The sequence below is a fragment of the Ixodes scapularis genome, unplaced genomic scaffold (assembly GCF_016920785.2).
Source record: "Ixodes scapularis isolate PalLabHiFi unplaced genomic scaffold, ASM1692078v2 PGA_scaffold11__112_contigs__length_91849675, whole genome shotgun sequence".
In the NCBI taxonomy this organism is placed as follows: Eukaryota; Metazoa; Arthropoda; class Arachnida; order Ixodida; family Ixodidae; genus Ixodes; species Ixodes scapularis.
Genome location: NW_024609837.1, coordinates 34,399,135 through 34,416,479, shown reverse-complemented (window position 1 = coordinate 34,416,479; position 17,345 = coordinate 34,399,135). Strand labels below are relative to the sequence as shown.

At 47.5% G+C, this 17,345-nt stretch overlaps 2 protein-coding genes across 2 annotated transcripts; one reads left to right on the top strand and one right to left on the bottom strand.

The window, feature by feature from the left end:
* The first annotated feature begins 5,962 nt into the window (after window positions 1-5,962).
* Window positions 5,963-7,501, top strand: LOC120846051. Its single transcript, XM_040503576.2, has 3 exons — window positions 5,963-6,057; window positions 6,260-6,394; window positions 6,483-7,501. Exon 3 carries the CDS (start codon window positions 6,668-6,670, stop codon window positions 7,454-7,456), a length of 789 nt encoding a protein of 262 aa, XP_040359510.1. The 5' UTR covers window positions 5,963-6,057; window positions 6,260-6,394; window positions 6,483-6,667; the 3' UTR covers window positions 7,457-7,501.
* Window positions 7,502-7,635: 134 nt separating this feature from the next.
* On the bottom strand, window positions 7,636-14,944 carry LOC8052905. Its single transcript, XM_029984675.2, has 5 exons — window positions 14,864-14,944; window positions 14,545-14,797; window positions 13,742-13,913; window positions 9,899-10,010; window positions 7,636-8,563 (listed from the first exon to the last, which is right to left on the bottom strand). The coding sequence occupies exons 1-5, from the start codon at window positions 14,898-14,900 to the stop codon at window positions 7,767-7,769; spliced, it is 1,371 nt and encodes a 456-aa protein (XP_029840535.2). The 5' UTR covers window positions 14,901-14,944; the 3' UTR covers window positions 7,636-7,766.
* Between the last annotated feature and the right edge of the window lie 2,401 nt (window positions 14,945-17,345).

The window sequence follows — 17,345 nt, the reverse complement described above, 5'->3', positions numbered from 1 at the left end:
CGTATGCATTTCTTAGTAAAGATTGCGGTTGCATAACCTGCCGCGGCAACAGCAGACTACAAAATGTAAAGTGACGTTACTAGCCCCACTAACAATGCGATGCACGCAGCGTTCCCCGCATGCGTTTCTCGGTAAAGATTGCGGTCGCATAAGCGGCTGCGGCAACGGCAGTCTCATACGTAAAAGGTTTTGGTACAGTGCCTTTACTTTTCTTTCGTCAATCATTTGGTACAGACTCTTGCTGTTTACAACCATGAACTGCCGCTTGCGTCCCAAGCGACTTCCGGTCTCACCGTCTTCGCAAGCTTGTTGAGCTTGTTTATGTCACCGGTGCTAGAAAGTATAAATGCTACACGGACAACAAAGTGGAGATTTCACGAGGGCCCGGCCTTCGGCTGTACAATATTACATTTTAGAGGCAAGTTGATTTAGAAAAATTTTCGAAACGTCTAGCAGATCTCGCACTCCTTCGTTCTTTTGGCGTTCACCTGGAGAATTGATGGTTAAACGTTTCACCTACATTTTAAGCAGCGGCGTTAAGGTGGCCTTTGTTCATTCTTTTTTTATAAACAGGAAGTTCTCTGGGTCGTTAAAGACTGGAGCACCACCTGGTGGAGTTTGCCATAAAAAGGGTCTATACTGCAGTGGGCAATCGTTGCAGGTGATACCACAGCGTCGCACGTTGTCCAACCCCCTTCAATGCGTGGATTAGAGCCTTAATTTTTTTTTTATTCAGTGATGGATCATTGAAAGATGTTACGTTCAAATTAAAGTTTGAAACCTCCTGTTTCCTAGAAGGACGTAACTTTTCGATAAAGTTCCCACCAGTGGCGATGCACTAGTCTCTGCAAGCCGTCGTAGAAGTATGAGGACGGCTGTTGACGAGACCAACCCCGCGTTGGAGCAGCTGCAGTTCCAAGATGTTTTGCCTCTCCCACCGTCCAGCCCGGAGCTCGTGCCATCAGACTTCTGGCTGTTTTCCTAGATGAAGAAACGTCTAAAGGGTACACGGTTTCCGTCCTACCACGAGGTTGCCGAGGCGGCGCGCCGTTGTTGTCGTCAAGTGCCGCCTTCATTCTTCTACGGCGGCATGCAGAGATTAGTGCACCGGAAGCGGAAGTGCATCGCTGCTGGTGGGGAATACTTATACTGAAAAAGGTATGTGCTCCCGGAAAAGAGAAGACACGAATAAAACAGTTACAACCTAGGAGGCCAAACTTATTGATTAGTCCCCCGTACGTTGAAGAGTAGACAAAATCTGAAATACTACTTTCCGACTGCTCTTGATACAGGCTTTTTTATATCAAGTATAAGTACCATAATGAAGCGTAACCATACGTTTTGCATCAGCGTCCAAGTCTCGGACGTGCACCGATGATTTGCCCGCATAGAGGGAAAGATGTCCGTAGAGCAGGTGGGTGCAGTAAGATGCCAGCCATCGTGAGATTGTCCGGTCCAGCTGACAGAACAGTGGCCTCTGCGGTAGCGCCAGTCCCCCGCCTGTACGCCCAAATCGGAAATCAGTAATATCACTGCAGACGCGCTATGAGGACAAGAGGAAACCAGTAATGTGCAGTAGAGCGAGTCCTTCGCGTTACGAGCGACCCAGTAAAAGTCACAGTCTGTTCTGGCGTCGCTTCAACGCCATTAAAGACCAGGATGCTGTTGGAAAACAAGTTCGCGCATGCCCACCCCAAGTGTGGGCAAGCGCAGGTGTTACATCAGAGCCGCCATTCAAAATTTAAATTGAGTACGTTCAAGGTAATTAAAGTGCTATCCTTCTGGTGACTCTCGGAATTTCGTATTAGATGTCGTGCTTGATGCGACTACGCTAATGCATTGTTGTCAGATCGTACCTGCTGTAATCTTCAGGAGGACACCCCCTCCCCCGCCCCCTTTACAGGGACACTGACAGGGTATTTATGCTCGCCAAGGTTTTTAGAGCGCAGCTCCGCGCCCGTTTCTGACTTGAGCGGCGTCGCCGTCAGCGTCGGCGTAACCGCGCGCGTTGTATTATGGGAATAATGCAAGCGGGCGTAACCGCGCGTTGCATGATGCGGAAATTCCTCCGCTAAATTTAGCGGGAAAATTTTCGCTAAACTTAGCGAAAAGTGTCTGCTAAATGGGAGGGGAGCAGGAGAGGAGGAGGGGAGGGTACGGAGGGGGAGGAGGGCATACCCTTCCCTCCTCCTCCTCCTCAAGAGCTGAGCTCCAATTTGGCAATAAAGATAATTGTAAACGTCTTCCATTCTTTATTTGCACATGACATATGAGAGCCCAACTACTCAGAATACAATTTGCGGCTCGAACTTTGTTTTCTTTGCGCCCGAAAACCGCCGATCGAGAACTGGCCGGTTTGAGTCGCGCTCACTCTCTTCTTCGTAGTCACATGCCGTTTTCTGTGGTTTAGACACAACCACCAATTATAATAAAAGTCGTGCGTCATGGAAGGCACACCTTCAATATAGAAATAACAAAAAAATATGAGACCTATTTTTTTGTGGCTTTTAAAAACTGCAAATACGTTGAATAAAGAAAAAAATTGCACAGCCACGTGACTTTTGGCAACTCTCTCCTCTGCATTTCTTCTTCCTCCCCAGTTCAATTTTGGTTTCGGGGGTGTCAGTGTCCCTTTAAACCTTTCACGTCCCCTTTCCGGTTACACACTTTCGCATGATGAAGTTGCTTTTACTCTCTGCATGATTGTTTTCGTCTATGTGCGTGGCCCTAGAGTCATATATAGACGTTTGCAAGCTGCCGCGCTTCGAGGGCTAGTCTGGCCTTCGTGAACGGCAAACCGCTTTGCTTGGGCGCCAGTCTTGAAACCGTGGGTACACCTGAGTAATGCTTGACTATCAGACGATACCCACACCAGCAGTAAGATGGCGGCCGCCCAAAAGACGTTCTTGCAAACGTCTATACATCTGGTGTGCCTCATCCTGGCCTCCGTGAGCACAGATTTTTCCCATTGTTTCGGCACCAGTAATTCGTGCTAAGTTCGAAAGCGAACGACACAATTTCATTGGGGCATTCGAGCCTCGATGAAGAAAAATGTATTAAGTCTGACCCATCGTCTGTTCTTCTATTACCCTGTCTACGTCTGTGGCGCACGATTTGCACACTGAACAGCCTGACACGTAGAATTTGACTTCAATGTCTGCTTTGTCTCAGAACGACAAATCAGCTTTCCGCGTCAAAGCAAAACTTCGGCATATTCTGGACAATTTATTGATAAACATACCCCGATTGGTCGGAATTTCTGGTGCAGGATCCCCGAGCTTTGACGCTTTGCCTCCTGCAGACGAATGATCCCACGTACGGTTAGTGACCAACGATTTATAGCTCGTTAATAATCGCGAGACTAATTATTTGCTTATACCAGGAGCTCCTGGTATTGAAACATCTGGTTTCGACGTGTTTGCGTCTGAAAGAGGATGACGTGCGGCAAGTGACGAATTTGTTTAGTTTGTTAAGAACTGGTTAATTCATTTCGTTGCTTGTTGAACTTACTTGACTTGGCTGGAACGGCTGTTAAAGTAACCTCAGGATTGGACCCGTGTTTAACTGAAAAGAAATAACGTACGTTTTTTTTTTCCTGACAAACTCTCGTTTGTGAAGTGTAGCAATTAGCCCATGGAACAGACCTAGATGAATCGGAACTGCAGGTACTGGAACTACGGGCTTGGAAGAGTTAACGCCTAAAACGACATTTTGTTCATTCAGTTTGTGAAAAATATATATGTAGTCCGAACTAAAATAATTGGCTGAGGTTATACCCAGGTTAAAAGGAACCGCCGGGCCAGACTCGGGCATTTTTGCGTTTTTGTCTGAAAAAAAAAAAAAAAAAAAAAAAAAAACATCTGGTCGGTTACAAACGTCATCATAATTGTCAGAGACACCGTACCCAGCTTAGCGGGATCTTTTAAATTTGTAGGCTCTGGATGCTTTGCGTTTGCGTCTGTTGAAGATATGGCGTTGCATAAGATGAGTAACGAAGTTCTTGGAGAACTATACTGTAGTCGGTGACAGATGAGGCTTCGCCTCCAGCACGCGCTCGTAACCGTTTTCTGCCAGACTTTCACTGCGCGTGCGACGAAGTATTATCTAGCATAGCCTCCTAAATACTGACAAAGCCTGGCAGGTTGCAACGAGAAGCGGCCGCTGAAATGGAAAAGGTGGAGCGGCACACAACGGATCAGAGGAGAGCCGGAGAGCCACGTGACTGGCGCCCCGCTGCGGCGAGACGCCGAGCGAACAAGTGTGTTTCGGGTCCTCGCCGCTGTAAAATCTGTACGCTGACGTCCAGGTTCCCCGAGAAATGAGTCTTTGGTGCTCTGTGCTACCAGATCCTCGCGCTTCAAATCTGCGACCGGACACTATATATGGCTCCGTCGTCGAACGGCCAGGCTTCGTGTATTTAGAGGAGGCTACGTATCTAGACACAAAGCTCGTGCTCGAGTCGGAACATCTGTTGGGTTCTTTTACTGTCACCGACTATGGTATGCACCGTAATGGTTGTTCAACAAGCCATACCACAGTTACCAGGAGCTTTCGGACCTGGCGGATCAGGCGGCTTTACGTTGCGATCTAGAAACGTATGACATTGCTTCCTGTCTGTGAGCAGGGGTTTGTACTCTCTTTAGAACGGCTGATCTGACGCGGCCAATCAAGTTATTCCCCCACCTAAGGTACCAGCAGCTGGCGGGCTCAGGGGCAGAGGCGCTTTTCCATTCACATCTGAAAGAACGCTCAGTTCGATTGATTGGTTTGTGTTGAGCACTATAGTCGGTTACAGGTTAAGAAGGTAGCGGCAAATGCCCCTCAAAGGGAATCAGATATCCCTCCGCCACCTTCGCATCCAATAGCGCCCCACCGTTTCCGTGACGTCGCGGACAACGCGCGAGGAGGGTCTTGCCTTTCTGTACATATTTGCTTTATCTTTCGACTTTGACTTAGCATTGTGGAAGCCACGAGAGGGAGATTAGAGTTCTCCCCCACCGACGGAAACAAATACGACTTTCGGGGATTAGCTTCCCCCCCGATGGATACAAAGGCTGCTTTCAGGGGCTCGGTTCTCTCTCCGATGAATACAAAGGTCGCTTTCTTAAAAAGTGGGATCGGAGACAATTGGGAATCCATTGAAGCGGAACAAGGAGCGTTTCCAGTGAACTCTTCTTTCGACTGCGGAGAGATTTGAAACGGGCGCATCACACTTGTGGGAGGAGCTTCTCCTACCTTCCCCCGAGCGGGACCGATTGGAGCGCCGCGATCGCTCGACCGTGACGTAGGACTGGGGATCACGTGACAAGGCAAGCTAATTTCTGGTATTCCGTCTTGCTTTGCTTTGGTCGGTTTGGCTCTGTAATGTAGCGCGTAGCCGCAGGAATCGTTCGCCCAGTATTGTTTTACTGTTATTCGCGCTTGAAGGTTCGGCGTCGGGAACGTTCTAGCTCACGGAGCGATGGTAGGGTACTGTTCCGTACCGCAATGCCGGAGCTACGCGACCGATCCAGGCGTCAGTTTCCACGTGTATCCCAAGGAGAGACGGCTGCGGGATGAGTGGCTTGTGAAGCTGAGAATGGGGAAATTAAACTCGAAGAGTTCGACAGTGTGTAGCAAGCACTTTCAAGATGAAGACTTTGAGTACGCAGTTGGATGGCAGGTGTTCGGTAAGTGCTCTGAAGTTTTTTTCGTGAACCTACCCCCCACGGTGTTGGTGGAAGATCGACGCTCGCCCGCATTTTGTGCGTAAAGATTAGCGACGAGTACAAGAAGTTGCCACAGTGGGCAATGCCGCAAATTCGTGCATCTCAACGTGATTTGTTTTCACAAAACAGGACATATGAAAGACGTGTTTTGTAAACACGTATTTTTTTCGCTGCTGAGTTAGCACCATGCTCGAACTGGACCGTGACTGATGTTTGTTGCGTTCGCTTTTGACAGGCTGGAAAAAAAGGAGACTCGCCGCGGGAACCGTGCCGTCACAGAATCTACCTGTACGGCCACTTGACAAGCCTCTGAAGCAGCGAGCAAGTTCGAATAGAAGCAAACATCGGAGTGAGTGCTCGCGCTTGTATGGTACATATCGAATCGTGACCATCGGATGCTGCGTTAAGCAGGCATTAAAGTTTTGCCTACAGCATACATGTTTACCGTTTCTGCAGAGTGGCATCACAAGTTAGAACACAGTGATGCGTCTTAGATGACTTGCTCTGCAATTATGTAACACTAAGAAGTTTTCTCTTCATGGTTCCAACAGCAGACGATGACCTGCCTGCAGCAATCGCCTTATCAGAACTGAACCCACCAAGCAGCTCCGAACAAGCCAGCAGCAAACAGAGTACGCTTGAATCAGGCACACTTGACGAGAGTGCAGATGCTGCAGACACCGAAGGTGAAGAGAGTTAATATTGCCTGCCTACAATGTAGGAATTGTGTCAACATGATTTTAGTTTACACCGAAGTTGTTTTGAACGTTCCAGATCTTGAAGCTGAACTGAGCAGCCTGAGGGAAGAAATTGGTGTTCAAGCCGACACCCTGCAACTTGAAAGAGATCAAGTGCTGGGAATCGCAAGGGTCAAGGACGAGAAGGCCCTCACGACACTTACCTGTGTACCCTGTTTCCAGTTGTTCTACAACCTGACTGACCTCTATGGCGAGTCCCGAATGTTGGGCAAAAGAAAAGACTTTTGCATCAGTAATGAGGATGCCGTGTTACTTACAATGATGAAGCTGTACCATAACATGACGTTCTCACTTCTTGGCGTCCTGTTCGGTATCCATCGCACGACCGCTTCAAACATATTCAAAGCGTCGGTGCCAATTCTGGCTGCAGTACTGCGACACGCCATTTTCTGGCCGGAGAAGGAAGCTGTTTTGCAGTCCCTGACTAAGTACTTCAACAAGTACAGAGACTGCCGCATGGTGCTCGATTGCACGGAAATTCCTCTCCAAAGGCCTAAGAACATGGAGTCTCAGCTTCTGACCTACAGCCACTACAAAGGGACTCACACTGCAAAGGTGCTTGTGTGCGAGACACCAGGTGGCCTCATTAGCTATGTTAGTCCGGCCTATTGTGGCAGATCATCAGACACTCACATTACAAAGGAAAGTGGGCTTTTGGAAAAATGCCTACCTTTCATTGACAGTGTCATGGTCGACAAGGGGTTTTTGATTGATGAGCTGTGTTCTGAACACAAGGTGAAACTGATTCGCCCGCCATTCCTTCGTAAAAAGGAACAGCTCAGCATGCAGGACGCCAAGAGCAACCAGAACATTGCAGCCGCACGTGTCCATGTTGAGCGTGCCATTCAGCGCATGAAGCTGTTCAGAATTCTCCGCGACAATTTCAGCACAGACCTGCTCCCGCAAATTGATGACATTGTCGCTATCATTGCAGGGCTTGTAAACCTTTCGAAGCCCCTGTTTAAAGACAGCAGATATTTAAGCACTTAAGGGGACGTCGGGCAGGGTAACATAGCTTTTCTAAATGCATTTGAATGTGTCCCCCCCTGATTACGGGCTATAAAAAGCTTTTCTAGTTTTATGTTATGTTAGCTCAGTTTTTAAGAATGTTTCTGATGAAATAAATAAAAATATTGTATCACTGACTAGTACATGTATTTTCTGCACTTTTTTATTTACCAGCTTCCAAGCATGCAGTACTCACAATTGCAAAAACATCTCAGCCTTCCAGCTTTCACATGAAAGTCAATCACTTCAACCACAAAATACAATTGCATTGCACTTGCCATTCACTAACCCACTACCACGAGTAGTATTCCGACAAACCCTTCAGGGTTGCAAAGAGATATCTCTCGTACACCTCATAAACAGCAGCTGCACACTTGTTAAAGTGTGCAGCGTCGAAGGGCACAGTAAGTGCCCTCCAGTTCTCACCACCCCCATAAACAAAAAAGTCGCAAACTGCAATGTTAGTAATCCCCATCTGTACTTGGATTTGTGTGTAGAAGGGGGCCGTTGGCTTGCCTTTTGAGAATGCATTCGCCACCTGACGAGGGCACTTTATCTCGAGAACACGTTCCTTTCCCTCGCAGCATTCACAGGTGAATGTAACTATCCCATCTGGGCTACAGCCCATCAGGGGAAACTGGTCCCAAACTAACAAGCCTCTGTTTGAGACAATGCACGTGTGGCCCTGTGATTCAAGGATCTGAGCGTATTTCTTTCTTGCATCCGGTTCCATCATGATTCCGCGCCGCATGTCAGCCGACTGAAATGTGCTTGTGCAAAGAACTGAGTTCAGTATGGGCCCCAGGTTGTGTGGCATGGGCTCCTTCTTCAGCTTCTCTGCTTTTGTTTTGAAAGAATAGCAACGTGTGCTTGTTGCCATACCCATTCTGTGCATCAACCAGTCGTTAGACTGTGATTGTTGCCGTGTCCTCTCCTCGATTGCTGCACAAACATCAGCAGAGAAAGTTGCCCTCATCTCCTCTACAAATTCACCGAGGTTAGACGAAGTTGTAGTCGCAATCAGCCGCGTGAGTGTTGGCAGCCTGGGGGCAGGAGGCTCCCCGCTTGCGGCTGGGGCAGCTGCGTTTTCTGCAAAGAGACAAGCAAACGGGAAAAGAATTCCTTCATGCATCAAACACTTAGGATTACAATCTTTTAGCCTCATATTTCTGAAATATCAAAGATGTTGAATCCGTTTGGTATTTGTGTTAGAGTCGATTTACACTTACAATGTGTTAAAAAATGTGAGAGATAAAGTTCAGCACCTTTAGCGAGCGTCTTGTTGGGTGGAGAGCCAATGATATGTATAACTAACTAAAATTCATGAACCAAAAGTTTGTTAGTTTGTTACGTCCAACAAAATATTGGACATAGGAGCGAATTTCCTAGGTCAACTTGGGCAGGGAGGCAGTGCACGTGGCTCCACCGCACACGGTAATTTAGGTCATGAAGCGTAGATTGTACTAGGAGACGTTCCTGTTTCGTTGATACATGATTTTCTTCTAAGTCAGCTGTCATTGCACCAGACAATAGCGCTTTCAACTGCTATTTGCCAGTCGGACCATCACAATAAGTTCACATTTTTACACCTGTAGGCATACTCTCCTGTCGCTAATGCCTTGTTTGTAGTGCCCGTTGTCTCACCTCGGGCCACCACGAGAAGGAACCCCTTTCTCCCGGATAATCTCTTTTGTGTGTCCCAGAAGACGCTACTGTCCCTCTACAAGATTATAGAAGATTAACCCGTCACTCAAAACTCGTACAAAAGCAGCCGCTTCGGTGGCTGGAACGACTATGATATCCTCTCGACGTCAGCCTCGCCGCAGCTGCGCTCGTCTTGAGGCGGAGTACGTCACGATTGCGGGGGATGTCACATCCTCTCCCCTGGCTGCTCTCCGAGCGCTTGCCAGAGTGGGCCGTTTATAACGAAGAATACAGCCACCAGGCTCAAAATACAAGTGCGTGATTGTCATTTACGGATATTGTGGATCATATTCAACCTATTTTTGAACACAACAGGTATATTTCAAATTTCGTTGGAAGTATCCCTTTAATGCTTGGGTAATTTAGTGAAACCTCTTTGGAGAGTCAAATCTCTGGCCAACTTGATACTCTAAAATTTAGCAAAAGGTTTATTAAAAATTAATACCCAATTGAAATTTGAAGCAGAAACAATTACGAAAAGCAAGAGTGCCCATTTTTGAATGGCAGGCAGTTAGTGGTACAACTGTTATCTGTCCGCTCAGCTGCAGGTGAGGCTGCTATCAGTGACGAAAGGCACCCCGCAATTCCTAGTCATTGGTGTCGGAGCGATTTGATGCAATATCTTGAATTTTTATCAAGACTGCGCAGGAAATGTCACATGGTACGAAATAGTGTGTGTAGCTAGTTCAGTTGCTGAGAGGGAAATGTTTATGAACTAACCAAGGGGGCGGATTTCCTCAGTGTGCCTCTGAGCAGCTGACCGATAAGGCAGTCCCTCCAGCAGCCGTCCCAGGAGATCACCCCTGGGAAGTGGAACAGGATCCCTCTTCACCTGCAAAAAAAAAAAAAGAAGAAAAGTTCCATATTCTGCTAGAGATTGTTGCACTTCCTGTGACTGCTATCTAGGATAATGGATATTATGTATTCTGTTTCGTAGCAGCTTGGCTTGATTGCATAAACAAGTTTAGGGAATTGTTTTTAGAGAAAATGACAACCTGCAATGCTTAGTTCATCGAATTTTAGCTTTGGGTTCCTATATTCTGATATCTAATGGAACGTTGAAGTGGAATCAACTATCACTTTCATGACTGAAAGACGTCTTGGACATTGCCCTTGTCTCACTGACATGATCGTTCCTCACAAGGACCCTTTGCAGAGCCACAACTGAGGGAAATAGCAAACAAAACAAAGAGACAGCCAAGGAGGTGGCGATGTTTCACAAAAGTGTGCTTGTGAACAATACTTGTGAGACATCCTTGTTATGTACTACAAACAAGTGCCTGTTGGGGCATCTCTTTACAATGTACAGTTACCACTTGCTATCCCTAACAGCAGCTACATGTCAGCCATCTGTTATGCATTGTTGTTCAATTAAAAAATGTTCTTATGTTTCCGACAAACATAATAATCTTGTGTGAAATTAGGAACAAAAAGAGTATGTTTTGGGCATAACTCTCGGTACAAACTTGTTGTTTTGACAAGCACGACTTGCTTAAACAGCCTTGCAGATATTTTTCTTTACTGCTGCATACCTCTGGCATGAGCCTTCGGTCTCTCTGGTGTCACCAGCATCCCTACATAAGTGGGAATAAATATTATCATTATCAATACACCACACACTTTGCTATGTCATCTCCAGATATGACTTCTTAAAAAAAATAAACATTGAGAGGAATGGAAAGCTGTTTAGTTGCACAGGTGAGCAAGAATAACCTTACAATTTGGCTGCAATGCAATTTCGGCAAGTCACCAATCATTATCCTGACAACTCGCAGAGGAATGGCATAAAAAATGCTGGGTCCTTGGGCACAAAATACGACAGGCATGCGAAAGAGATGTTGACATGAATGACGAGCAAAAAGGTGGCGAATACACAGGGGAACTAAATGCTTAATGGGGCAAACTTGTGCCAAAAGCAAAAGGGGAAAACTGATGTTGATATCAGCATAATCGTAGAGTCGAGCGGGACTGAGTTTTCGGCGGCAGTGAATGGCTTTTTTCATACACTCGTGTTGGTCGCAAACAATCTGTGCTAGAACAATCGACAAAATTCTAAATAACTATGGAATCTTCTCATAAAGGCGCGCACAGCAAGATGACAACTGGTGCGGGGATCAAACTCCGCCAACGGCGCGGGAACCCTGCATGCTGTCGATTAGGTCACATACATAGCAATGTGAATGATACAGGTGCCACACGACACCGCTTTCCCACTGCAAATAATGCACATTTGGAAACAATATTCCTGGTCAGAAAGCGACTGCTATGAGCTTCATCTGCTCTTCTATGTGTGGCATCACTGTCGTATAGTATTATAACACTTCTTTAGAAATACAAGGATGGCAATCCAACCTCCGAACTTTTATTGGCTTTTTGAACTTTGCCTTGTATCTATGTACTAGGCCTTTTGCAACAATCCTGAAAGGTCACATTAGGTGTGCAGCGATGCATGTATTTGGGCTAGGCGCGGAAGCACACACGGGTGAAAACACTAAGAGGGAGGACATCATATCTGTGTGCTTCTTTGTTCCTGTCCTCAGTCTTTTAGTGCTGTGTTCACCAAAGTATGTACATGAGGCATGGAAGAAATGTATGGAGGGTCGTTTGCCGTGTATCGTGTGCGTGTTCGCGGCGCATAGCGAACACGACCTTTGGCTCAGGCAACGGCGGGCTGACGGGCTGAAGTAACCGGAGACGCCGGCGGGCGAGCGAGACGAGAAGAATGTGACGCCTAGTTAGGGTGTGACTTCGACATAAAGTATATGTCGACTGATAAGAACCTAGTCGCAGACATGCTGTCGAGACTTCCAATGACTGACAACCGCGCTACAAAATCACAAACTACAAGAATGGACGAAATCAAATGCCTCCATCTAGAAAAGTTTTAAGCACTACCACTACCACTGGCACATAAGCAGATCAGCAGAGACACGAAAGGACACCGTGTTGTCTAAAGTTTTAAGACTCACCATAGATGGATGGCCGGAACTAGTGAATTCCGAAGACCTCGAGCCTACCTTCCATCGCAGAACAGAACTAACCGTGGAGCTCGACTGCTTAATGTGGGGAACACGCGTCATCGTACCCTCAAGCTACCAAAAACACGTTTTGAACGACTTGCATCAAGGTCATGCGGGAATGACAAAGATGAAGGGACTGGCACGACACTGCGTGTGGTGGCCGCTTTTGGGTCATGACATCGAAACGATGGTCAGAGGTTGTCCGCCGTGCCAGGAAGTGAGCAATGAGGCACCCAAGGTTCCCATACACCCGTGGGAATACCCAAAAAAGAAATGGCAACGTGTGCATGCAGACTTTGCAGGACGCTTTCAAGGAAGGAATTTCTTGCTGATCATTGATGCATATTCAAAATGGCCTGAGGTAGTGCCCATGACCTCAACGACTTCGGCAGCCACCATAAGAGCATTTCCAACACTCTTTGCAAGATATGGACTGCCAGAAAGGATTGTGACAGGCAATGGCCCGCAATTCCAATCAAGCGAATTCCGGGGTTTCATGACAAGAAACGGAGTGCAGCAGTCGTTCTCACCACCGAACCATCCTGCAACGAACGGTGCAGCGGAACACTTCGTGGGAACATTCAAGAAGTCTGTCAACGCAAGCCTGAAGTCGGGGCTCACCATGGAACAGGCATGCCATAACTTCTTGGTGGCATACCGGACAACCCCGCACACGACAACTGGCTCAACACGTGCAAAAATGATGACAGGAAACGAATTTCGCACAAGGTTCGATCTTCTTAGACCATCAATAACGGATGTCGTGCGATAAAAACAGGCGAAGCAGCACGCCTCGCACAACTCTAAAGAATGACACCTACATCAGAACAACCAGGTCTGGGCAAGAGACTACAGGAATGGCAAGAAATGGTCGAAAGGAGTCGTCGTACGAGTTCTAGAAAACCGTACATATGAGATTTGCACGAACGACGGAAATACCTGGAATGGCACATTGAACAGCTGAGACATGTAACCAAGGAGGAAGAGGGAATATATCCGAAGCAAGACGATAGCCTCAAGTGCGCAAAAACATTGAAAACGTTCGCCCCTTCCCGCGGCATCAGTCAGCGAAACGGTTCACAGTCTCCGATTTCCAGTGACGACTTTCCAACCACAATTCAGTGCAGCCAGAACGATCCTGTAACACCGGAGGCAGGCACTCCAAGCGCGCCAGCCACACCGCTCAATGACACACGTGACCAGGGCACCGAAGGCAGCCCTCCTCTTCTCAGAAGATCAACACGGACGCGTCAGCCACCTACGCGGCTGGGCCTGTGAAACATGAAGTTTTTCTTAAGGGGGAGATATTGCCGTGTATTGTGTGCGTGTTTGCCGCGCGCTAAAATTACCGGTACACTACATCGTGTATGCTCTTGGTGCACTTATCCCTTGCGACACTGTTAGTCATGTCCTTATTAAGAAGCTCGCAAGAGGAGACGAATAATGCAGGACTTACGGCCCTTTACCATAATATGGACATGCCTGGGATTTTGCGAACGGCCTACTGAGATATTTGGATGTACATTGAAATCTCATAACTCACCTTTTCAAGGCAAGGGAGGTCCACGATCCTCCTTGGCGCATACTTCTCGCTGACCGCTTTTTTTTGCCCTTTGCCCCACTTCTGTGGCAGATCCGTGGACGACAGAACGTTGAATGTCTTTCTCGCGTTTATATGAAGCAGCATGGCCACAAGATGCTTGCACTTGTAGTTCCTGCAGTATGTGACAGAAAAATGTTAAAGCTCCAACAGTATTTTAAAACCCACAAAGCTGTACAAGTTGGCACCTCCCAATTAGTTGAACTTGGTGCTAACTGACTTGACAGCAGAACAAACAGAAGAAAAACAATATTTCAGTGTTTACCTTGTAAAATCTTGTTTTAAAAAGCCTGCCGTTCTAACGATTATTAGCATCGAATACCTTTATGATAGCACCTTTAAAACAATGAGGGCGCAGTCCACTAACAACTATTGTTAGTCTGAATGACCTCTGCTAGTAAAAGCACGTCGACACTTATTCATATGCTGCGGCATGGATCATTATTTAACTCACAAGAGCGGATATTGCAGAAAACATTGCAAACCTTGTGCTTCAAACTGTACCAAAACAAACAGTAGCAAAAATACCACGCTTCGAAAGCGCGACTAGCTGTTCGGGACGCGTACACTTTGCAACGACGCCGCAGCTCCACGAAAGAAATTTGAGAAGCCGTCATGCTTATTCACTGATATCACTATCCTCAGTGAGATGCTCCGGCTCGTGCTGCATAACCCTCGATTGATTTAGAGCCCCCGGCCGGTAGGTACGCGCTACCCCAGCAATTAAGCCCTGCAGAATAACTCACCCAGCTTTGCAAGAGCATGATGTGTCGCCGACGTTCCTTCCGTTCAGCGTGACCTCTACCTCGTGCGGGTCTGAACTCAAAGCTGACGTTTGCAGGACGAACCCTACCAGTGCGCAGCAATCCCCTGCAAGCTTTTTAACGCTGCAGGAAAACACGTGCCCCGCCTCCAGGACTCGTTCTCCTTCGAGCAGCAACCGTGACGTCTCGTGGGCCTTGTCGACGAACGCGTTGATACTGCTGACAGGCAGCACAACTGAAAAGGGACATGCAGTTTTAACAAGGCGCGCGGTCGAATCGATAATCGAAAATATTCGCTTACCTTCAATGGTAGCCCGCGCTTCGTCAGCATCATCCATGACGGCCGAAACACGCGACAACCGAAACCAAAACGATAACAAGCTGCGCCGCCGTTGCCGCCGTGCTGCTTCGTGCGAAAAACCTCCCGACTCCGAGCGAAAGAAACAAAAAAAAGCTTCTCTTTTCGCTCTTTCCTTCGGGCGGGCAGCACGCCGCACGCCGCGCCATCTCGCGGCCCCTGCTCGCGTTCGGAGAGTTTAGCGTGCTTCTGCTTCAGCCGCCGCGCGCTCACCGCTTAGCCTGTCCCGCAATTAGCTCTTCTGAAGTATTTTCAGGGCAGAAGATGTAGCTCTGACGCGCGCTACGACGAGACATTAGGTTGTAGGAGCCCCACACGCTCCTAGTATTCAAACTAGTTAACTATATGTAAACGAGGACGGGAAACAAAATTCGACTAACTACACGCGTTGAGCGGCAGCCGGTCACGTGATCCCGGACCCTACGTCACCGCGAACCGCCCGCCAGGCGGCGCCACTCCATCTTCTCGGGGCTAAGGCCATTCCAATAACTGGCTCTTGGCAATGCTACCTATAAGACAAGGTCATGTACATGACGTCATCGTTGGTGAATCCCCGACCTGCCCCAAGCGGCAAACATGCCGAAGCGGATCCACTTGAGTCGCCGCAAGGCGGCAGACCCGTCGTGCTCGTTGTGTGACCCTGCGGGACGCTTTGGCGGCGACGCTGACGCAAGCTATGCGGAGAGCAAGTCGTCTTCTTCTTGCGCAGTAGTTGCAGTGACATCAGAATGCCGCCGAGTTCGGATTGGCTTGGATTGGAAGGATAATTGGCTTTGATCAAAAGGCCTTGGGGTCTACCTACTATTTTTTAGAGCGCAGCTTTTAGGGGCCCGTTCCCGGCTTGAACGGCGTCGCCGTCGCCGTCGCCGAGGTCACGTGACCACCCCTTAGTACCCTTCCCTACTCCTCCTCAAGAGCTGCGCTCCAATTCGGCGTTACAGGGATTTGTAAACGGCTTTCATTTTTTTTTTCAATCAGCCAATAAGAGCTTGGTGTTCTGACATCATCGCAACCCCTGTGCAAGAAGCAGACAAACTTGCGCTCCGCATGCGTGTATCCGCTAGTTTGCTTCTGGGCGCCGCCATCTTTGATTGTTGTTTTGTGGAACATGTCCTGAGCATGCGCACTATAGTTATCCCCTTAGCAGACGAGTGCACATCCCGGTGACTAGGCGTTTTTTTTTTCCTTGAGTGATAAGCGCGCTCGAAACGTGTATACCGCTGTGGGGTTGTGTTTTCCGGTTTTTTCCCAAAACAAAGCGTTAGATATACGCACGCAAAACACTATTTGTTTGTGACCAATCGGAGAGAAAATATAGGCACCGATTTTTGACCCCGCCGTTTAGGCGACTTTTATTCCCGATATCTCCCGTGCAAGCATAGCATATAGTTGATGTGAATGTATGCAGCAGTCAAAAGGAGAACGCGCGACTGCCTTTCTCGATGATACCCGTTTGCCTTAGGACAATGAACGCCGCTTCTCCATAAGCTTACAATATATATATATATATATATATATATATATATATATATATATATATATATATATATAAATATATATATATTATCGTCTTTTTTTTTTATTGACACCCTATAAACGCCGCACTCTAATACGCTTACGAATTAGCGGTGAATATAAGAGAAAAAAAAATGGATTGGCAGAGGAGCCGAACCTGGTTTGTCCGGAATTGCTGTCATTGTGGTCATGTGCTGTGACGAATTTTTCGCTGCAACAAACGGGCGTTATTTGCTTATTTCGCCTCGAAGTTTAGTTCACCAAATGGGCGGACTAGAACGTCTAGTTGAATAATCGAACCTTCTCCTGTATCGACGAGGGTCACGTTGCCACCTGGAATCAAATGACATCGCCGCCAATGAGTTTCATAATTCCACGCCTGCTCGTCGATTGGACTGGAACGACGAACTTCATTGCATGTTCGATTTACCTGAGAGAGCTAGCACCAAAGTCAGGTTTTGTGCCGGGAAAGTCAGGTTTTGTGCCGGGATTTTATCTGCACGAGAGTTAAAAGTATGAAGCGGCGTATCCGAGCTGGCGTTGTTGCACTTTCCGTATTTTCGTAGTCGGCACTGATGACGCAAGATTACTCATCGAGTTGTCGAGCTCTCTGTTTGCATTAGCACGCAACTTGCTTCGATAAAAACCCTTTCTTGCGACATCACATGTTTTTTGACACCCAATAAAAGCCGTGCTTCAATACGCTTACAAATTAAATGAAAAAAAAAACGAAAAAAAAAAATTGATTGACAGAGGACCCGAACCTGGTTTGTCCGTAATCGCCGTCATTGTGGTCATCTGCTGCTGTGACGTATTTTTGGCTGCAACAAACGGGCGTTTCATATCCGCTTACTTCGCCGCGAAGTTTAGTTCACCAAATGGGCAGACTAGAACGTCTAGTTGAAGAATC